We start from the raw sequence: 24,116 nt of genomic DNA, 5'->3' as shown, positions 1-24,116 counted from the left end.
GCTGACCAGCCTCATCCTTGTTGTCAGAGCTTAGTCCTATCTTAGTACTAAGTCAGAGCTTATTAGAGCTTTGACCTTGAAGCTACAACTTGATGGAAGTGTCACCATGTGTTCAGGGTCCAAGGAAAGGATTTCCCACTTTCAGTGTATACTCAGAGTCATAGGATTTTTCTTTCATCTCAACCTCCTTCAGCTCCAAGTGGCATTTTGCACAAATCATCAGTTCCTGGGGAAGTCATTCCTAGAGACGCCGGGACTTTTGGAAATATGCTCTGGTGATTTTGTCCTAGTGACATATTTTCCAAATGGGCCTTTTCTGGTGGAAGGGTGCTCTGTATGTCAAAATCTAGATCAAGGTTGGAATTCAGGGAAAACTTGACCTGATGGATGGGATTCAGTGATGAGGGTGGCCTGGAGATTGGACTCTGGTATATCTTTTGCCTCATAGTCAGGACCCACAAATCCATAGTCAGTGGATTGGAGCCCTCGGTGTCAAGGCCAAGTACAACAATGGCACAGCCTCTCTGATCTGTTGGATGGGGGCCTGGGAATCAGAGTCTAGTTGAACCTGAACTTGGTTTTTCAGCCCTGGGGAAGTGGCACCTTTGTGGGTTTGACTCCATGGAAGTACAGTTGGATGGCCAGAGTGTCGTAATGAGTCCATGAACCTACCGTCTGTGGATGTTCAGATGTAGAATCAGAACGTGCAAAGGGCAAAGCTATAGATGTACCCCAGCAATCTGGACATGATGAAGTCGCGGCTGGAGACCAGGCTGTTAATGGTTCCAGTGTTTGGTACCCTGTGATACTGTAGTGTATGTAGCCTGGGAACTGAGACATGATGAGGGAAGCCACCAGCCCATTGAGGGGGATGTAATGTGTCAGGCTGACTTAGGACAGAGTATTGGAATGGTTCGGTTATTGCAAGAGCGGAGAGGGAAGAAAGTAATGATTTAGATGTGATTTTTGCCAAAAGTTTCAGATCCAATATTATCACTCTGCATTGCTGATACTGGGGGCATGGCAAAGGAGCAAATACAACTTCTTATGGTTGCAGGTTCTAACTGGCAAGTTACGGAGGTCTTGTGCTTGGGACTTGGAAATTATGCATCTTCTTGATGAGAGGATAGTAATATTGGATCAGTCTTGGGATATGGGCATCCCGCATGCCTATTGATCAGTAAGTTATAGAAATATGGGCTGCTGAATGATATAATATATATCCTTGGTCCACTGAGATGCCCTGCAGTTAGGGTCAATTGGAGGTATTATTAATTGCTTAGTAAAGGCAGAAGAATGATCTTGGTATTGTTGTCATAGGAAATTATAGGCAAGGCGATGACCTTAGAATGTTGTTTTCGGGTGTATGGTGTAACCATACCTGGATAATACTTAAGATGGGATAAATGGCATGGCTAATGCCTTCTGATCAGTGCAGCAGAAGAGTATAGCTTTTGTCCATTACCTGAAGCCTGTTCATAACAAAACCCTGGTCCAATGGTTAGAACGTGATATCTTGGTGCTTTCCTGGTCATTCAGCACCTCATCCCATTGGACTGTTCATGTAATGGTGCTATTTGATGTGAGAGCAGAATACGAGCTCTGATGTGGTCAGGAAAACATTTTTTTTTTTGGCAGGGAATTAAAACAGACCTGGTGATGAAGAAACTGTAAATGGAGGCATGGAAATACTATGAATACAGCATAAATTGTTAATAGCAATTCTGTGGAACAGATAACAATAGCTGGAACGGTAGTAATATAGTAACAGAACTACTTTATCCATTTCTATTGCACCTTACAGTTTCCAAATCATTTTCATTGTATTTGGGCCACAAGACAACCCTATGAGGTAGGCACGAATATATATATATATTTTTTTTTCCTTCTCATTTGATGTCAGAAAACTGAGACAAAAATTGATTTAAACAATTTAGAGTGTATTGACAAGTGGTAAACTATGGAACTCATAATCAAACTAAAGAATAACTGCACAATTAATTTATCTAGCATTATAGGGCAGTCAAAACTAGAACCCAGATCTTCTGATTTCTAGACCACTGTTCTTTTACCTGAATTATGTTAATTCTTAGTATCAACAAAATAGGTTCAGAAGCAGAAAGATGGGAAACATGAAAAGTGGTAAGACCCTAGATTCACAAGGGGAATAGTAACCAAAGCTAAGGAAAGATATGACAGAAGCCAGATGGAAAAAAGGAAAATTATCAGTTTAGGAACACATCTTTCTTCTCTCCATTTCTCCCTTGAAGTTTCCCTTTAAAAATATATTGACAAAGAAGTAATGACTTTAAGTTATTGACTAATGACCACACCAAGTCAATGAGGGTCACTTGACTTGGAAGATTTTAGGAGATATAATAATAATAAGAGTAATAACTGGCACTTATACAAAGGATTAAGGTTTATAAAAAGCAACTTACAAATATTTCCCCTTTTTCTCACAACACCTGTGCTATTATTATTATCTTTATTTTACAGCTGAAGAAATTGAGGTAGATAGGAGTTATGGGACTTGCTCAAGGTCAGATTCCAGGACCAGAACTAAGTCTGTGATATTGTGCAGGCTCAGCCTCTTTATAACTGAAAATATCTGAGACCCTAAGACTAAGCACTGGCTTCAAGCACCACTTCACTGCTGCTTATCACTCCTTACCTATAGTATAATCTATTGCATAGAATAGAACAGATCAAGTCATTTACATGGAGGTACATATGATTAAGAGATTAGTGTTAACTTTCCTTTGGACATTTCATTAGAAATTGATTCAATAAACTAAAGAACAATAAAAAAACAAAAAGAAAAATGAAGATCTAAGAGGAATTTCAAATATAATTTCAATAGATATTTTTTAGACAATATTAACTTTTCTCAGCCCTTGGAATCACAAGTGAATGGCTCCTAAATAATTCTAGATCACATTATTTTAGCAAAATCAATAGCCTCAGGCTCAGCCCCAACCCCTGACTTTTACTCCCTAAAAAGATTTTTCTGGTTTTCTTAATTTAAGTGGAATGAAATTAACTGTATTTTGATATTATGGACAATTTTGTGACACTCTCCTTAAGAAATTGCAGTAAAATAGAGTTAAGAAATATAATAAATATACTAAATTCCCAGTATTTCTTCAAAGCTCACGACTAGCATAAACAAAAAGTCATTTTGGTAACTAATCCTGCATTTCCCCTGCAAACATCCCCATCCAAAAGTGCCTCTCACCCAAAGGAATTTCAAGAAGAGAAAGAAACAATTATATTTCAGATATCTTGGTGGCTTTTCATAGATTTGGGCCAGCTCACTTCCAGGTGAGGACAAGCTTCCTCTGTTGAGGAAGACTTAAAAAAAGTTTTCAAAAGAAAAAAAATGCCTGTTCAAAATGATAACACTGTATTCTCATGAAATGTTTCTCACTGGTAACACAGATAAAATTAGGATGCTTCCTCACATATTTATAGTAGGACTGAGTCCTGTTATACAGAGTCCATCCCATAGAAAGGACTCTTTACATCAGAACCCTAATTGATCATCATCACTTATAATTAATGCAGTCCCTCTCATCTCTCATGGATATTTGATATCGTATGTAGGTCATCTCTTTCAGATTAGCCCCAAAACTTCAGACAAGGATAATTTTAGACTTTCTTCATATTTCTAAAATATTTCTATTTTTAATTAAATATTTTTATTTATTTATTATAATTAATATTTATTTATAATATTATATGTAATATAATATTATAATATAATAAAATAAATAATATTTATTATAATTAAATAATTAAATAAAATATTCTATTTCTAAAATAAAGAAAGTGTCCTTTACTATGTTTGAAAATAGTTCTAATATCAGTAAAGGTGACCCTTCTCATATAGGTTCTCCATCTTCAATAAGGGAATGAATGAAGTAAATTGAGCATTTATTCTATACAAAGCATTATGCTAATGGGAGTGCAAATAGAAAAGATAGTCCTTATTCTTAAGGAACTCATATTCTAATGGAGAAGACAATAACAAAAGGAAAGTTTCAGCTGAAAGTCAGATGGAAAGTCCATGGTCCTAGAAGTGTAGCATCAAAATAGATGTTAGCATTTCTTCTTTAATGTCACTATTTCCGGGACTCTTTGGTTTTAGAGCCCTGAACCATCCCATCAAGGTCTGAAGGGAGACAATAATCAAGGTGGTGGTAATTTGACTTTGGCCTGGCACATTTTGCCTCCTATCTCTTCCTCAGAATGACTTGCTGCTTTACCTAGACTGGCTTTCCTGCTCTGTGTTTAGCAGATGGGTGACAATTAGGAAGAGCTGGCCCTTTCTTCACAGGAGTTGCTTGGTTTGAAGCAAAAATGGGGGTAGAAGAAAGGGTGCATTGCAATTTGCAGAATTCTTGTCCCTATCTGCTGTTTATTGCAGAGGTAGTTCCAAGTTGTCAGAAAGAAGATGGCCCCCTTTCCACTATCATTTCTCCCCTCAATAATGGTTGTAGGACTTGATCTGCAAGCAAGTCTGGTGGTTCAAGGCTTGTAGGTTCAGGGTCTTGGTCCAACGAGATCTGAAGGGAGATAGCAATGGTGGTGTCTGGCACATGTTGTCTCTTCCCTAGAGTGACTTGATGCTTCAGCTAAGTTGGCTTGTCTGTCCTGTATATGGTCATTGGTTAGCAGTAAGTAGGGAGGGATATTGTGAGATTCAATGAAATAAGGAATTTAAAGCATTTTATAGACTTTAAAGTATTCTCTAAATACTAGCGATCATTAGCGCACAGTCACTAGGCTTCCAGTTTGGTGAAAGCTTCATTCATTGATCCTTCCACTGCACTCCTGCTGAGGTCACACAATGTTTGTAAAGGAGTGTGCTGTCAATGATTTAAGTGTAACTTGTATCACTAATACCTAATTTTAGGCAACCAACAAAACAATAAAGCAAATATCAATATGGAACCACTGTAGGTTTTTGAGGTATTAATGCTCACACTGAAAGTTTAACAACGGTCTGCTCACAAGCCAGATGCCTCCAGCACATGCCCTCTTCAGGGCATCCAAACTAGATCATAAGTTTTGTGGGAAGAGGGAATTCTGCCCTCTGATCATTTTATCCTTCATGTCTTCAAGCATCTTGTACATAGTCCACAATTGATCCAGTGAACTTTTTTCTTTTAATTGTTGTATTGCCTGAGTGAATAAAATTGTAGACAGATTCCTTTTCTTGTTAGTGGAAAAAATAATACATTGATCTTTGGATTCGAGGATAAAGCTAAACCCAAAGTTTCTTAGGCAGCATTAGGAATGTAGGTATTATTGTGAGCCCATCCTATATAGCCTCTGGGACATTCCTAATGTATGGGAATCGAGTATGCCAAGTAACTCATATACAAATGTATTTTATTGTCCAAGGACTTGGAAGAGTTAGAGGAAGCATCCCATGGCAAATCCAGTAAGATTGAGGAAACCGGGCATAGTCACATATGTTTTGTGTCTTACCTATTATTTACTGAATTATTATTAAATGTATGAATGAATGCCCCACAACTTATTCCCAAATTGAAACCGAAACATTGCTGACAGTTCTTTTGCCCTGATGTTATCATTTTTCATTTTGTGATATCAGAAGCAGAGACAAGAGTTGACAGTTAAGGCACAGCAAACTGGAACCTTTCTAGGAATCCTCTTCAAACAACCCTAAAATAATGCTTCAGAAAAATACTCAAGTGACAGAACCAAAAAGGACAGAGTGAAGCAATTTTTCTGCAGAAAACAACTTTGAAGGTAGGCAGAGAGGGTCTGTTTCACTGGAGTAATAGGGAATTGTAGCCCACAGTACCGAGACTGAACCAAAAAGCACCAGCATAAGCCAAAAGCCATCTTCCCCACTCCTGCTGCTTGAGGTTCTGAACTTGGGCCCAAGTCAACATCTAGACATATCTTCATTATATTACAATTCAATCATGAAATGGGTTGCATGCTCAGAGGCAGATAGGTGGCATAATTAATTGAATGCTGCATTTGGAGTTAGAAACTTCTGAGTTTAAAACCTATATCAGACATTTAATTAGCTGGTTAACCGTGGCCAAGTCACTTAATGTCTCTCAGCCTCAATTTCCTTGTATGTGAATAATAATAGCACCCATTTCATAGGATTCATGTGAGGAATATTTAAGCAAGTTATTAACCTATATAAAACACTTCACAAAAGTTAAATATTATCATTATGCTTCATTATTGACCCTCTGGAAAGATGGTTCTCAAGTCTTTCAAGTTGTTTGTCTTGACAGTATTTTTATGCATAAATGGTTCTGGTTCTGTTCACTTCACTCAACATTATTTCATATACTTCTTCCCAGGTTTCCCTGAAACTTCTCTTTTGTCACCTCTTATAGCATAGTACTATTTTATCATATTCAAATGATATAATTTGTTCATCCCAGTAAAATGGTATCTACTTAGTTTTCAGTTCTTTTCCATCACAAAATGAACTGCTACGAATATTTTTCCACATATGGTTACCTAGAAGAGTTTCCAAAAGAGTAGGAAACAGAGTATTCAATTACTTTCAAAAGCTACAGAAGACCTGGGCCAGCTCAATTCCTGATTAAAGAAGACTCAGAAAACAATGAGCTCCCAAAAGAGAAAAAAATCAATTAGTTTTAAAAAATAATAATAAACTTGTTCTCTTCTGAGCTGAGGTTGCTTTGGAATGCAGGAAGAATTACATGTACTTCCTTTAAGACTGAGAGCTCCAGGGCTGCAGGAACAGAAGCTTCAGCCTGGACCAAAGGATTCCTATATGCCTGAAGAGGAAGAATTGGCGCCCAAGATCATCAACTAACATCAAGCCTGACCTCCTTGAAAATCTGGACTGCTGTCCTGGAGACTACCAAAGATGTCGCAAGATGCTGATGATCAATCTATATACATTTCCTCTATATGTTGGTTCAGATGGTTACAGATAAGTTGCTGCCTCTTATGGAGTATGACTATAAATTAATGTTCTTTTTAAAAACATCCTTCAGTACTTAACTACTCTGAATATTCATTTAGACCTTTATTTACAGTCTTTACACAGACTCTACTGATGGATATCATTGCTCAAGACATTTGGGGATTTGGATTTGGAATTACAAACACATTTTAATACATCCATACACAAACACACACACACACACACACACACACACACACACACACACACATATATTCAGTGACAGCAAAGTTTTATTCTTAAAAAAAAGTTCACTTTTTCCCTTTGAAATGGCCAATTTATTGTGGCAAATAAAGTTAATCATCTACCCTTATGAGGTTAAAAATGAGGGACAATTATACATCAATGATGTGATTTTCTTATATGGCTCTATAGACATTTCTAGAAATGTTTGGATTAATAACATCACTGAAGTAGATCTGTTGCCTCCTAAGGAAACGGCTGAAGGATATAGATACACACACACACACACACACACACACACACACACACATAATTTGCCTTAAAATTGTGACTCATTACATGTCACTATGTATATACCTCTCTCTTCAATTCTTTGTTTGTCTCAATTGATTACCCAGTTCCTCCAATGTGTACACAAACATTTGGCTCTATTTTCTAAAACAATGTACAGCAAAAAACTGTCTATTTTTTCAAAAAAAGACTTAATCTTATAGTGACTTATTCATCTTTAATTCCTTGGTATTCCTTATCAAAGCCTTCAAAAAGATCTATGCCAAACCTATCCTTTAAAAACAAAGAAACTAAAAGAACAACTTTAATATACTGGATAATTTCCTAAAACTACCATCCTATATATAGAATAAGCCATCTACATTCATTGCCTTTCTAATCTGGCTTCTAATTTCATTTCTCGGTTAAAACTATTTTCTTCATGATTCCAGAGATAATTTAGTTGCCAAAACTGATTGTCTATCTTCAGTCCTGATATTTCTTGACTTTTGTTGCTGAATTTGACATTGTTAACCACGCTCTCCTATATCCTTTCTTCTTCCTAGATTTTTATGACACTATTCTCACAACTCCTTCAGAACCTTTGCTGCCTCATCACCTATATCATATCCCCTAACTAATGTGGTAGTAGTGGTGGTGGTGGTGATGGTGACTGTGGTAGGAGGGGGAGGAGGAGGAGAAGGAGACGGAGGAGGAGGGAGTGAAGAAGGAGGAGGAAGAGGAGGAGAAAGAGGAGCTAATATTTGTATAGTACTTACTATGTGTCAGGCACTGTCTTAAATGCCGTAAGAATATCTCATTTGGTGCTGGACTTGGGGTCAGGAAGACCTGAGTTCTGACATACATTGTGTAACTGTAAGGTAAGTCACTTTACCTCTCTGTGACTTTTAAAGTTACAGATTTGCAAATCCACATCCGTGGACAGAATGTCTACATGGGGAAGTTTCACATGCTGATAAAGTCACATACAAAAGTGCCTGAATCAATAGGGTGGCTGCAAGAAGACAAATGAGATCATATGTATAACTTTTTTAAAATGATTCATAAACTTTAAGTCTGTAGAAATGTCATTTAACAACCATTAATACGGCTATTATTACCATGACTCAACCCTAGAGACTCATAATAAAAGTTTGCCTGCTATGCCCTCATCCAATTTGGTGGGTTGCAGACAGTAACAATAGATAAGTGAATTTTTTTTTCTGAAAAAGATCAAGAAGAGAAAATGCATTTTCATTTATGTTGTTCCATTGGTTAATACTAGCTATTACCTTCCATATCCCAAAGGAAAAAAATTATACACATTATGGATGGAAATGCTACATGCTTACAATGGAGTTGACTTTATCATTTTCATTTGTCACATTTAGGACTACAAAAGAATTTGGAATTTGTACTTTTTCATTGTGGCCTGAATACAAGGATCTCAGGAAGTGGTCGAAAAGGAGACTATACCTAAAGGTTCAATCAATCAATCAGCACTTTAATAAGAGCACACACATTTTTTTTTAATAGGATGATAAATTTAATGGTAAAAGTGACTGTAGAGGCCACTCTAATTAAAAAAAAATGAACCAACAAATTATCAAGCATTATTTTTCCCCTTCCCATCTCCCATCCATTAAATAGGAAGGAAGAACCCCTTACATTACACAAGCATAATTAAGCAAAACATTCTTACAGTGGTCAAATCTAAAAATTAATTTCTTGTTCTCCATAATAATGTGTTATTTCTCTGCCAGGAGATGAGTAGGGTTCTTCTCCACCAATCTTCCAAATTATAGTTGATCATTAAGTTGATCAATTATTTTTTTCCTTTTAAACATTATTTTTTAGTTATTTTCAAACATTATTCATTGGAAACAAAGATCATTTTCTTTTCCTCCCTCCCTCCCACCACCCCTCCCATAGCCGACACACGATTCCACTGGGTATCACATGTGTCCTTGATTCGAACCCATTTCCATGTTGTTGGTATTTGCATTAGGGTGTTCATTTAGAGTCTCTCCTCAATCATATCCCCTCAAGCCCGTAGTCAAACAGTTGCTTTTCGTCAGTGTTTTTACTCCCACAGTTTGTCCTCTGCTAATGGATAGTGGGTTTTTTTCTCCTAGATCCATGCAGATTGTTCAGGGACATTGCATTGACACTAATGGAGAAGTCCATTACATTCGTTTGTACCACAGTGTATCCATCACTGTGTACAATGTTCTCCTGGTTCTGCTCCTCTCACTCTGCATCACTTCCTGGAGGTCGTTCCAGTCTCCATGGAATTCCTCCAGTTCATCATTCCTTTCAGCACAATAGTATTCCATCATCAACATATACCACAATTGGTTTAGCCATTCCCCAATTGATGGGCATCCCCTCGTTTTCCAATTTTTTGCCACCACAAAGAGTGCAGCTGTGAATATTCTTGTACATGTCTTTTTGTCCATTATCTCTTTGGGGTACAGACCCAGCAGTGCTATGGCTGGATCAAAGGGCAGACAGTCTTTTAGCACCCTTTGGGCATAGTTCCAAATTGACCTCCTGAATGGTTGGATCAATTCACAACTTCACCAGCAATAAATTAATGTCCCAACTTTGCCACATCCCCTCCAGCATTCACTACTTTCCTTTGCTATCATGTTAGCCAATCTGCTAGGTGTGAGGTGATACCTCAGAGTTGTTTTGATTTGCATCTCTCTGATTATAAGAGATTTAGAACACTTTTTCATGTGCTTATTAATAGTTTTGATTTCTTTGGCTGAGAACTGCCTGTTCATGTCCCTTGCCCATTTATCAATTGGAGAATGGCTTGATTTTTTGTACAATTGATTTAGCTCTTTATAAATTTGAGTAATTAAAACTTTGTCAGAGGTTTCTATGAGGATTGTTTCCCAATTTGTTGTTTCCCTTCTGATTTTAGTTACATTGGCTTTGTTTGTACAGAAGCTTTTTAATTTGATGTAGTCAAAATTATTTATTTTACATTTTGTGACTCTTTCTATGTCTTGCTTGGTTTTAAAGCCTTTCCCTTCCCGAAGGTCTAACATGTATACTATTGTGTGTTCATCTAGTTTCCTTACATTTTCCTTCTTTATATTCAAGTCATTCACCCATTCTGAGTTTATCTTGGTGTAGGGTGTGAGGGGTTGATCCAAACCTAATCTCTCCCACACTGTCTTCCAATTTTCCCAGCAGTTTTTATCAAATAGTAGATTTTTGTCCCAAAAGCTGGGGTCTTTGGGTTTGTCATAGACTTTCTTGCTGAGGTCATTTACCACAAGTCTATTCTACTGATCCTCCTTTCTATCTCTTAGCCAGTAGCATATTGTTTTGATGACCGCTGCTTTATAGTATAGTTTGAGATCTGGGACTGCAAGGCCTCCTTCCTTCGCATTTTTTCCATGATTTCCCTGGATATCCTTGATCCTTTGTTCTTCCAAATGAACTTTGTTATGGTTTTTTTCTAATTCAGTAAAGAAGTTTTTTGGTAGTTCAATGGGTATGGCACTAAATAGGTAAATTAATTTGGGTGGGATTATCATTTTTATTATATTAGCTCATCCCACCCATGAGCAATCAATGTTTTTCCAATTATTTAGATCTAGTTGTAACTGTGTGGAGGGTGTTTTGTAGTTGTGTTCATATCGTTCTTGTGTTTGTCTCAGCAGATGAATTCCAAGTATTTTATATTGTCTAAGGTGATTTTAAATGGAATTTCTCTTTCTAATTCTAGCTACTTAGATGTGTTGGAGATATATAGAAATGCTGATGACTTATGTGGGTTTATTTTGTATCCTGCAACTTTGCTAAAGTTGTTGATTATTTCCACTAGCTTTTTGGCTGATTCTTTGGGGTTCCTTAAGTAAACCATCATATCGTCCACAAAGAGTGATAGCTTGGTCTTCTCATTGCCAATTTTAATACCTTCAATTTCTTTTTCTTCTCTAATTGAAGAGCACCTGCTTTTTGCCAGAAACTATTCTAAGTGCTGGGGATCCAAAAAGAGGCAAAGGGTTATCCCTGCCCTCAAGGAGATCCTAGCCTAACAGAGGACATAATAAGCAGGGAGAGATGTTTATGTTCTTGACCTAGCAGAGTGCATAGGACAGACTTACTTCTGATTGCATCCTGTCTTGACTGCTACCACTAGGGACCAAGGATAATTCAGGCTCTGTGATGTCAGTGATGACTTAAGGCCCCCTATTAGAGAAAAAGGACTAAAGGCCAGTCCTGTTATACATAGGTGGTTTAGTAGACATCTAGATTTCTCTTCATCCAAGGGTACTTTCCTTTTGTAACAGATTCCTATTTTTCTAGACAAGCAATTTTTGTTTGTTTTCTCACTTGCTTTGTTTCTACTGATTACTTATTATTACTCTTTATTATTGCTTTGTTTCTACTGATTACTATATTATTGCTCTTTATTCTTCTCTTCAGAAGAGATTTTTAACTTCCCAGGTCACTGGAAGTGGAGTGGTCCAAGTTCCCGGGACTTTGATATACATTAGTTCCTGCTCTTACTGACGTTCCTATTGGTGAGAGGCTCTTCAAAACCAGGGCTAGGGAGGGGAGAAAGGGGTTGAGGGTCACCAGAAGTCCTGAGGGACAAATATTCTCATAGGAACAGAAATGGAAGAAAGAAAAAGTCGGAGGTATGCACTCCACAGTCAGAGAAAAAGAGAGTGCTTGAGATATTCTCATAATGACAGAGTTCAGATTACAATTCTTTGGAGCTAGAGAACAGAAAAATTATGGCACTCCTACAGTTGTAAGCAAAAGCATCTTTTGAACTATCCCTGAAAAAAAAGAGAGGTTTCTAGCAGAGTTTGTGGAAGAATTTTGTGGAGCCCAAAGTGATTTAGAAAAGTAATTTCCAAAGGTAATTCTTGTGATAATCCAATATACTCATTTAATTACAAGTGGTACGAGGAAACTAGCAAAAGATTAAAACAATAGGAGAAAAACTAATGTAAAATAAATATTTTCTTTTGGTCAGATAGAATCCTTAAGAGGTTAGAGTTTGCCGTAAAGGTCCTGGGAAACAGGAAACAGGTGCTGTCATAAAATGAAAGAAACCCAATCTCTAAAAGCTAAACAGCATTTGTGCTAGTTTCATCAGAAACAGGTTGCTAATTATTAAGTTGGCAAATATTCCTCAAGAACCTACAAAGAAGAAAAACCTGTGACAAATTTCTCCAAGGTTTCCTGCTTTTATTTTGATAATGTAGACATTACTAGGTCTCCATGAGGCTGCTGCTTTGAATTCCCTGGGGAACATAAGCAAGAAAGAGCATATTGTGCTTGTTCTATCTTCCATAAGGGTCACTTTGCCATGCTGGATTTCTCACTTTAATAGAATTATTTAGGCTTCAGGTGATACTGACTCCAGCTATTTTGACTGATTCTTGGTCCCAGAAGCTCATGAAGGGGAGTGAATGAAGCATTGGGTTTACTTGAGTGCTGCTGAATTCCCAGGTCTATCCAGCAGAGGATTTTGTGATGTAACCTCCTCATGTTGCTGAGTGGATTTTAAACTGAGATGAGAATTATGTAGATAGAGATAGAAACTGGAGAGGTGATTTCATTAGTATTCAAAAGGCTCAGGTGAGGAAACTCCCTTTACCAATACAAATTTGGCAACTTCTCTGCAACACACACACACATATATAGATATACTTTCGATGTCAATAACAGAATAAGATTATGACGTTCAAAGAGTCATAGTCAATATGCGTCAGAAGATAGTACTTGAACCCACATCTGAAATAAAGGTGTGTTTTTTCCTCAACCAAGTAGAGTCCCCTGAATTCTGTTCATGGACCCCACCTTGGATCAGGTTCAGAACCCCTGATTCAGGAGAGATCCTATTTCCTAGTTTTGTGATAATAAAGTTTCTAATTAACTAAACCAACATCACAATTTTTTAATGATCTAAAATGAAATTCAATTCTTTTCATTTGAAATAAGCCCATAAAGTGCATCCCAGACATCTCCTTGAGGAAGAGATAGTGGTCTAAAGTCTAATGTCTAATTTCCCTTTTCTAAATGTGAAGGGGCTAAGGTGAAATAATCATAAAAGCCAGATATTGGCAACTACAATGAAGGAAAAATAGGAAGCAGGTATAAAAGGATATTATGGTCAAATTAAGACTAACTATAAAGACAATCATTTGATTGATCACCTTTGTGAGTCAACTTTAACTCTGTCCTTTGTTAATATTCTCTCAGGGAAATTCTACATAATGAAAAGAACACCATGGATGTTTCCAATAAAAGGTGAGAAATGTGGCTTTACACTTTCCCAAATGACTCAATCACCTCTTTCCTTAGGTATCATGACTACTCTTCTTAGGAATCCATGAATATTCTTTTTTTAGTGACTGCTATTCATCTCATCCTGAGCCTGTTCTCTTAGTATCAACTTGATTGGTAGAAAAGGTACACTGTTAAATCAGTGAATAAGCATTTATTATAATTCTTCCACTGAACTTAATGTTCTAGGCATTGTGCCAAGCATTAGAGACACAAAGAAAGGGAACATGCTCACCCCAATCTTATAAGAAGCTCACATTCTAATGGTTGAGACAACATATATATGTAAATATATATATATATATATATATATATGAAATAAACAATGTAGGCAAGAATGTTGTCAGTCAACAAGCATTAAGGAAAGAAGTATTTATTAAGAGCTATGTAGGCACTAGACTATTTACAAATATATTACCTCATTAGAACCTTGTGAGATCAGTGCTTTATTTTTATTATTATTTTATGATTCAGGAAATTGAGACTGACATGGTTAAGTGGTTCTATAACTAATAAATGACTGAGGTTGGATTTGAACTCAGATTTTCGTGACTCTAGATCCACTGCCCAATTCATCACGCCACTTAGCTGCTTTTAACATTTATGTGCCAGTCACAAACAAAGAAAGGCCAAAAATAAGTCCCTGGCCAAAATTCTGAGAGGGGAGAGAGCACCCAGGTGTACTTTGAGTAAATGGAAGGTAATCTCAGATAGAAGGCGTTAGCAGTAGGGAGCCAGGGAGGGAAAGTCAAGAAAACTAAGCAGTGGAGGCAAAGATTCAGAATACTACGGGGAGAAGAGTATCCAAGGCCAAGGCTCAGGTGGAAGATGGAGTGCCTTCTTGTCAAGAAACAGCAAGTGGGCCAACGAAGAAGGATTATGTAGCACATGGAAGGGAGGGGGAGGAGGTCAAATGTAAGATGGAAGAGGGAGGAAGCAATTGACTGGTGAAGGATTTCAAATTCCAAACGGAAGTCTTTATGTGTCATCCGGAAGGAAACAGAGGCTAACTGGAGCTTATTGAGTGTGTATGTCTGTGGTGAATGTTGGAGGGATGGGGGAGAAGAAGGACGCCAAAGTCAGACCTAAGTTATTCATAGATGAGTGGAAGAGATTGAATGGAATGGCAGAGAAGTGATGATTCATTATTCTAGAAGAGTGAGTGTGTGAGTCAAATGAGGAGGGGACCTTTACACGAGAAGTCCTGTGAATTCCAGCGTTGACTCAATCACATGTCCAATTCTGGCCAAGTTTTCTTCCATATTCTGGACTTGACTTCATAGTTTACTAGTGTAAAACCTTTGAAACATCTCCCTGTGCCTCCGTTTCAACATATATTAAATGTGAGTTAATGAGCCCCGGATCCCTCCTGGCATTGTGTAGGAATTTAGAAAAGGGAATAATGTTTAGGAGAATGCTTAGAAACGATAAGTTGCTACATGAAATTCGTATTGTTAGGCATTTGCCATCTTCTCTACTACTTACTATTTCCCAGTTTCCTCTTCTATATATTCTGTATGTGTAGTTTTCCTCTTTCTTTTACCCCTAATTTCTTCCTCATCAGCAAATCTGGTACACTTCCCTCCAAAAGGCCGTCAGGAAAAGTCACGGTTAGTAGCATATCCCTCTCTCCGACTTGCACCGCCACGTGAAGGAAGCCAACAACAGAAGCCCGATCGTATCAGCTATATCAAATATCAACAATTAAGAAGCAAGTTATCAGACCTTCCTCATCCAAGAGTGGCGCCTGTTCAACTATCCCATGCTTCCAAGACAGAGGCTGAAAAATTCTCCCATCTTCACCACCAAAGCCCGGCAAACGTCTCCTTGGGTCACAAACGCCGTGCCGGGACCCCTGTCTTGCCTTTACTTTATCCGGAGCACAGAGCCAGGACCTCTGTGGATTTGCTACAAGCAGAGCCATTCAAAGCACCTCTCAGCAGCTCACTGAACTTGTATGAAGCTCCACCGGACCCCTCCCCACGAGTGGAGACGCCATCGGGTCCTGAACACCTTCCTAAGATTTTACAGGCCTGTGACTATCAGAATGAGGAGTTACTGCGCTTCAGTCAGCATCAGCGGTCCACATCAAGAGCTGACCACCAAGACGGGGCTCTGCCCTGCCCTTACGCCCAGACCAAGGTAGCAGCGGCACCATCAGCTGGCCTCAGTTATGAAACCCAGGCTTCGGCGCATCCCAGATACCAGGTCAGAGCCACAGCCCTCCTGGCAGAAGACCACCACCAGCATCGAGCCCACGTGGCGCCATTACCCTGTCTTGATCCCTGGTCCAAGGCCACAGCTGTGGCCGTTTCAAGCTCAAAGCCCTGGGTCAGAGCTCCAACGCCAAAGCCATCTATTTATACCTCCAGGTTAATAGCGTCTTTAAGAAGCCCTGTACCCCACGCGAGGGCTGGTGCCGTCTCCTCAATACGATGCAACTACCGTTCCAAGGTCGCGAATGCAGGCTCACCAAGCTCCAAACCCTATGTTGCGCCCACGCCTAGCCTCATCATCCTGGGGAAAGCTGTCACCATGAAATCATCAGGCATCAAGCTGCAGGACAAGGCAAAGCCCTCAGCGCCACCCCCTGCATACAACTGGCACGCCTCTCCAGCCCGCTCATGCCCTGACCATCAGACCAGCTTACCGTCAGAGCCACACGCTACCCTGCGAGCTCCACCACGCTCGGAACACCATGCTAAGAGGCCATTTGGGTTGCAGCACAAGATGAAGTCATCAGCAACCTCCAGATGGGTGAAGGCCCTGCCACAGAACAATTACTGGGCCGTACCTCAACCACATGCTAACAGCGAGTATGGCACTTCATCAGGCTCAAATGAAGACGAGGAGAGCGTCCCGGAGTATCACAGGAAAGCAGCCCCTACGCGAAGCTTTGGCAAAGCTTCGGCAATTCCATCAGGCCTAAACTATGATGAGCTCGCACTGTATCTGACCCAGCATAATACCCCTGCATTGGCTCTGAGCAACTGCAATGCCCTGAATTATATTTGCCAACCGACATCTACACTTAGCTCTGCCAGAGTTCCCACCATTCCATCAGCCCTAGACCGCGATGAATTCCCATTGCACCTGACCCAGCATAGCAAATCTGGATTGTCTCTAAACAACTGTAATAATACCACACATTATACTGGCCAAGCACCCGCTAAACAAAGCTCTGACAGAGTTTCTGCAATTCCATCAGGCCTAGACCACCAGGATGAACTGACACCAAACTTGACCCAACAGAATATATCTGCACTGTCTCAAAACAATTGTAATAATGCTCCACTGAGCTTGACTCAACAAACCACAGTTCCGTGGGTCACGGATCACTGGACTGAAATTCAACTGACCTCTGACTCCTGGGACACACCGCTCCAAATTCCTGATAAACGAGTCAAGATGGTACCAAACACGAATGCAAGGGAAATTCCTCGAGGAGGCCTCGATCACCTGGATATACAGCCAGTAGGCATGGATCAACGGAAAAAAACACCAACCCTAGACCACCAAACTCCACCTCTACCTGTTCCCAACTCCAAGGCCCCACTTTTGCCTCACCATCGACTTACAACGCCTGGCTCTGAGTTCCATTCCAAGGATGTACAAGATGCCCGATTCAAGGGCTCTAGTAAGTCATTACTTGAACATTGGGAAAAAAGGTTTTCACAGCTCAAGCAGGTCACACCTCCAAGATACCAGCACAAACGGGCTCAATCAAGCCCAGGTCGTCCTAGGATGACCTGCCAAGCTTCCACTTCACAAAGCTTTGATCAACAAGCCAAGACTACAGAAGAACCCCAAAATACCCGAGGCATGGATAGGTCAGCCCTAAAATGCAAGTCAGCATTTACAGAGGACAAGCAACGGTGTGAATCTCTACCAGATCATGTGCTCAAGCCCAGAATTCCCAAAACCAAGGTTTCACTGAGCTCTGATTGCCATAATGAGATTCAAACTAAACTCCAATACCAGATCCCAAATGTAAAAAATACCAAAGCCACATGGTCTTTAAAATACATCAAACCATACACCATTGAGGGTGGACTTGTCCCTACTAATACGATGAATGATATCATCAGTTCCATCCCTCAGGAAAAGATGAAAAGTGACATCCGTAAGCAGATTCTCCTGAGGCGGATGAGAGGGTCCATGGATCGATCTGCTCGACATCTATTATGTGGTTATAAAGTCTGTTTAGTTTGTGCCTCTTGGGCCCCAAATGGTTGTTTCCATGGTCATGGATCAAAATATTCTTGTCAAGCACGTTTGTTGGCCATACCAATGCCTGTACCTGGCTCTGCAGAAGAGATGGGGGTGAAATTTGTTCTTCAAATTCCCCAGTCAAAGACATGCTACGCTTCTGATTTTGACCAACACTACAGTCCTTCATCTACATATCCTTCACCTCGAACTGAAGCCACCATCCCACACCATACTCATTCTCTCAATAAGAAGTCATATCCACAATCTCAATCAGAAGAATCACTTACTTTCCAACAGGTACCTCCAAGGGTTCACTCTTCCAAAATTATATTTGACACTGATAATAAGCAATGGGAAAGAAGTACATCTACCAATTCAGAGGCATTTAGAAGAAACTCACACTTGAAGAACTATAGCACCAGGGAAGAGCCAATGAAACATGAAAGAAATGTAAAATCCCTCTTAGAGAGATTGCAAAGAGGGAAAAATTAAATGATAGTTTAATTTTTTGAAGTGTGTGTCTCCATCTTTCTTTTTGCTCAGGCAGAGAAATATTTGGAGCATTATAAGAATGCTAATTAGATACCTTCATGGATATATGCAATGAAAAATGTTGCTATGTTCATCTCATTCTTCCCTCACTTTCCAGCTTCACTGTCTCTTAATATCTGAATTTGAAGCAGGAGGTGAATATCTCCTTTCCAATATGACTTGGTAAAAGCCCAATGATTGATTGATAAACTGACTTATTCTTCAATGATGTTCATGATCCTATGCTTTGGTATTTCAAATAATTTATTATTTTAGTGTGTGCATACTCTCCACATATCCTTCTATGATCAGACCCTCAAAGATGCCATATCGTAACAGATTATCTTGATCAGAGGGGGGAAATTCCATAGAATGTTGGCCAACCTTTTGATGATTTCTTTTACAAAGGCTATTTTTCAAAACATTTTTTTAAGTTGTGAACCACATATATACATGTGTGTGTGTGTGTGTGTGTGTGTGTGTGTGTGTGTGTGTGTGGCATTTACTTTTGACAGTTTCCCATCCAGGAGGGAAATATGGAACTACTTTTGTATAGGGACCTGATCTTTATTTGTTATCAATAATTATCATGTTGATCTATTGGCAAAAATATTGGACTATAAATTTAAGTATATCATCACAGATAAATTCTTTTACCCACTAAATAATGTCAATATCTTGTGTCACAAGTCACAGAGTTACATCTATTAAGGAAAATGTATAGCAAGGAACATTTTTTAAAATAGCTTTTTAGGGGACTTCTGGGTTAACATGGTTGCAGTGTAGAAGTAGCACTCTTCCTCGCCGCATCACCTACCTATACAGACTACTTCAAAAGACAAAAAAAAAAAAAACCTAAATCTATATGAACAAAGGGACTCCACAGTATGGTGCAACATTGAAGTTACATGGGATTTGGGCATTTCCACACTATAAGAGGGTGAAATAGATTCCAACAAAACACAAGCCGATCAACCCTCCCCCAACCCCACCTACAGAGTCAGAGTCAGAGCCAGTGCAATAGAATCAGCAAGTGAGTAAAGGGCACCTCTAGATCCTTGTCAGCTGACTAACACCACCAAGGGCCTATCCCTGAGAGCAAATAGATTTGAGATTCCAGCAGTCTGAAGAGCATGGACCTTGGATGCAGAGATAGCACAGAGAAGGGCGGCACACTGTAGAAGCTGTGGAGACTCAAGAGGAGGTCTTAGGCAAAAACCACCTTAGCTCCATACACAAAGAGCCTGCCCTCCTCACTCAGACTTCTGACTGGAAAGTGAAGGAAAAACCAGCATAGTGATGGCAAACAATGCCCAGGAAAAACAACTTCCAAACACTGAGAACAAGATTGACCCTGGATAATTTTTATGGTGAAAAAAATTCCAGACTACAGAGGAAACAGCAGAAGATGACAAACAAGTAAACACATCCAAACCTTCCAAAAAGATGAAACTTGGCCCCAAGCTCTTGAAGAATTTAAGTAGGAGCTTATGAGAAAGATGGAATAATTTTGGCAAGAAAAGTGGGAAACAGTTCAAAAAGAAAATAACAGTTTAAAAGATAGGAACTCCCAACTGGAGACCAAAATTAAACAGCTGCAAGTCATGAAAAGGACAGACCAAACCAAAAAAAGAAAATCAAAAGGTTATAGTGGGAAATCAAAAAATTATAGCAGAAAACCAGTCTTTAAAGACCAGAATTGGGCAATTGGAAGCCAATGATCTCACTAAACAGCAAGAATTAATAAAAGTCAAAACACTGACAAAATAGAAGGAAACATGAAATATCTCATTGAGAAAAGAAATGATTTCGAAAACAGATTGAAAAGAGACAACTTGAGAATCATTGCTCAACTAGAAAACCCAGAAATAAACAGAAATCTTGACATCATACTACAAGAAATAATCCAAGAAAACTGCCCTGATGTTCTTGAACAAGGAGGCAAAATAGACATCGAAGTTCATAGAGTTTATAGAATACCCTCTACACTAAATCCTGAAAAGACAACTCCCAGGAATGTAATTGCCAAATTCAAGAGCTTCCAAGCTAAGGACAAAATTTTACAAGGAGCCAAAATGAGGAATTCAGATATCAAGGAGCACCAATAAGGATTACACCAGATCTGACAGCTCCCACACTAAAGGACCGCAAGGCTTGGAATATGATATTCAGAAAGGCAAGAGAATTGGAACTAAGGATTACCCACCCATCAAAACTAACTATATACTTCAAGGGGGAAGTATGGGCAATCAACAAAATAAAAGATTTCCAAGTATTTGTAAAGAAAAGACCAGAACTAAGGGGAAAGTTTGATATCCAAACACAAAAATCAAAAGAAATATGAAAAGGTAAATAAGAAAGAGGGGAAAGAAAAAAGATTTTAATTTAAATGTTCTTCTTTAAGGGCTTCAATAAGATCAAATTGTTTATATTAACATATGGAAAAATGTTATTTGTAACTCTCAAAAATTATATCCACTATTGTAGTAATTAGAAGAATCATTCATAGGTAGAGATTGGGGTAATGAGTAGTTCTAAGATGACATGCAAAAAAGAAAAAGGTGGAGGGAATAGAAGATGGCACCAAAAGAAACATGAAGGAATAAGAAAAATAGGATGATTTATATCACTCAAAGAGGTGCATGGGATGGGGAAGGGAAGAATACTACTATAAGAAGGAGAGGAAGAGAGTACTTAATAGATAATACTTAAATCTTATTCTCAGTGAAATCAATTCTGAGAGGGAAGAGCATCTAGATACATTGGGGCATTGAATTCTATCTTACCCTACAGAGAAAGTGAAAAGGGAAAAACTAAGGTGGGGGGGTAGTGGGACAGGGAGTACCCAAAGTCAGGAAAAGAGAGAGAGGTAGGGAACTTAACATACCCTAAAAAAATAAGAAGGGAACAAAAAGGGAGGGGGCAGAAAAGGAAGTATAATAAGGGTGGGGATTAGGGGGACTGATTAAAAGCAAAATACTGGTTTAAAAGGATATAGCGAAAGAAGAAAAGGCAAGACTAGGAGAGGATATCAAAATGTAGGGGAATACACAAGTGGCAATCATAACTCTGAATGTGAATGGGATGAACTCATGCATAAAATGGAAGCAAATAGCACAGTGGATTAGAAACCAAAATCCTACTGTATATTGTCTAAAAGAAATATACATGAGGCAGGTAGACAAACACCGGGTAAATGAAAAAAGCTGGAGCAAAATCTATTGGGCCTCATCTGAGATAAAGAAGGCAGGAGCTACAATCATGATATCTGATAAAGCCAAAGTAAAAATACATCTGATTAAAAGAGATAAGGAAAGTAATTACATCCTGATTAAAGGCAGTATAGACAATGAGGAAATATCAGTAATCAGCATATATGCACCAAATGGTATAGCATCTAAATTTCTAAAGGGGAAACTGGTGGAGTTGAAGGAGGAAATAGTAAAACTATACTAGTGGGATACCTGAACCTTCCTCTATCAGATCTAGATAAATCAAACCAAAAAATAAATAAGAAAGAAGTAAGAGATGTGAAAGAAATCTTATAAAAATTAGAGTTAGTAGATATGTGGAGAAAAATAAATAGGGAAAAAAGGAATATACCTTCTTTTCAGCAGCATATGATACATTCACAAAGCTTGACCATGTACTAGGTTATAAAAATGTGGCAAACAAGTGCAAAAAACCAGAAATAATAAATGCAACCTTTTCAGTTCATAATGCAATAAAATTAGTTAGTATGGGTACATTGGGAGACAAATCAAAAATTAATTAGAAATCAAATAATATGATTCTCCAAAATCAGTTGAAAACAAATCATATAATCAATTAATAATTTTATTAAAGAAAATGACAATGATGAGACATCCTTTCAAAATCTATGGGATGCAGCCAAAGCAGTACTCAGGGAGAAATTTATACCTTTGAGTTCATTTATTAACAAATTAGGGAGGACAGAGGTCAACAAATTGGGCATGCAAATTAAAAACTTTAAAGTGAACAAATTAAAAATGCCTGGATGAAAATGAAATTAAAGAACCTAAAAATTAATGGATAAATTAATAAAATTAAATGTGAAAGAACTATTATATTAATAAATAAGACTAGAAATTGGTATTTTGGAAAAAAAAACAAATAAAATAGACAATATGCTGGTCAATATAATAAAAAAAAGGGAAGAAGAAAACCAAATTTAAAGTATCATAGATGAAAAGGGAGACCTCACTTCTAATGAAGAGGAAATTAAGGCAATTATTAAAAACTATTTTGCTCAATTATATGGCAATAAATATGGTAATCTAGGTGATAGGGATATTTTAAAAAATATAAATTGCCTAGATTAACAGAAGAAATATAATTCTTTTTTTTTAAAACCCTTACCTTATGTCTTGGAGTCAACACTGTGTATTGGCTCCAAGGCAGAAGAGTGGTAAGGGCTGGGAAATGGGGGTCAAGTGACTTGCCCAGGGTCACACAGCTGAGAAGTGTTTGAGGCCAGATTTGAACCTAGGACTTCCTATCTCTACGCCTAGCTCTCAATCCACTGAGCTACCCAGCTGTCCCCTAAGAAATATAATTCTTAAATAATCCCATATCAGAAAAAGAAATTGAATAAGCCATCAAAGAAATCCCTATGAAAAATTCCCCAGGGCCAGAAGGATTCACAAGTGAATTCTATCAGACATTCAAAGAACAACTAATCCCAGTACAATACAAACTATTTGACATAATAAACAAATAAGGAATTCTACCAAATTCCTTTTATAACACAAATATGGTACTGATTCCAAAGCCAGGCAGGTCAAAAACAAAGAAAGAAAACTACAGACCAGTCTCCAATGTCTGTGGGCACACTCACCCTTGCTGCAGCACAGAGTTTGCCAGTGTGTTACTAGAGAGCCACAGGGAAGCCTGGGTGGGCTGTCCCCCCATGCATGCCTAAGGATATCCCTCACCCCTTTAACCAGTAGTTCCATGGGAGTGTTTGCTCCCTAGGCACAGACACTTGGTTTGTACACTTAGTCTCTAATAGGTTTGCTGTCACCAACTAGGTTATATCTAAAGATTGATGTGAAGAGTTTTCTCATAATTGTGAATCTAAGCAATTTTTTTATGAAAGGTTACTCTGATTCTAATCAACTAGTTATTCTTTCCATGTTCTTTTGGTTGTGTAGAGCTATGTTGCAAAGAAGCCCAATGTTAGTTAATGTTGTTAATAGACATTGTATCATTTTTGCTTTCTGTATTATTGTATCTGCATACTCATTTCTTCTGTATTAGGACAGGACTTAAGATCAGGATGGTGACACCTTAAGCCAGAATAGACCTCAGCTGGCGTGATATTTCACCTCCACCTCTCTCCTCAAAAAGGGAGGTTGGAGGTTCACTAATTTGTTTATCGGGAAGGGTGGGACAAATCTAATTCATACTGATAGAGTTTCTTGCAGGCTCTCCCAAGGATCTGTATCATCTTGTGAGCACCCAAAGTGCCAAAGGAAAGGATACCTACAAGTTTGAGATCCTCATGGAGTTCCTGTTTGTTTTTCATCTTGTATGCCCTACTGATTCCTTAATTGATAATATTCTTCCACCTGATTTTTGG

General features: G+C 38.5%; 1 protein-coding gene across 7 annotated transcripts; it reads left to right on the top strand.

The window, feature by feature from the left end:
- The first annotated feature begins 38 nt into the window (after positions 1-38).
- LOC103102287 (uncharacterized) lies at positions 39-18,496 on the top strand. Of its 7 annotated transcripts, XM_007500780.3 has the most exons (6): positions 40-275; positions 1,805-1,852; positions 5,624-5,781; positions 11,897-11,994; positions 13,688-13,735; positions 15,336-18,496. In XM_007500780.3, exons 5-6 carry the CDS (start codon positions 13,702-13,704, stop codon positions 18,473-18,475), a joined length of 3,174 nt encoding a protein of 1,057 aa, XP_007500842.2. In that variant the 5' UTR covers positions 40-275; positions 1,805-1,852; positions 5,624-5,781; positions 11,897-11,994; positions 13,688-13,701; the 3' UTR covers positions 18,476-18,496. The 7 variants fall into 7 exon arrangements, with proteins under 7 accessions (XP_056662987.1, XP_007500842.2, XP_056662986.1 ...); XM_056807009.1 differs by having other exon boundaries at positions 39-1,852; positions 15,363-18,496; XM_056807008.1 differs by lacking the exon at positions 5,624-5,781.
- Positions 18,497-24,116: the final 5,620 nt, after the last annotated feature.

This window comes from Monodelphis domestica, chromosome 8, assembly GCF_027887165.1.
Source record: "Monodelphis domestica isolate mMonDom1 chromosome 8, mMonDom1.pri, whole genome shotgun sequence".
In the NCBI taxonomy this organism is placed as follows: domain Eukaryota; kingdom Metazoa; phylum Chordata; class Mammalia; order Didelphimorphia; family Didelphidae; genus Monodelphis; species Monodelphis domestica.
This window is presented reverse-complemented; position numbering and strand designations above follow the sequence as displayed.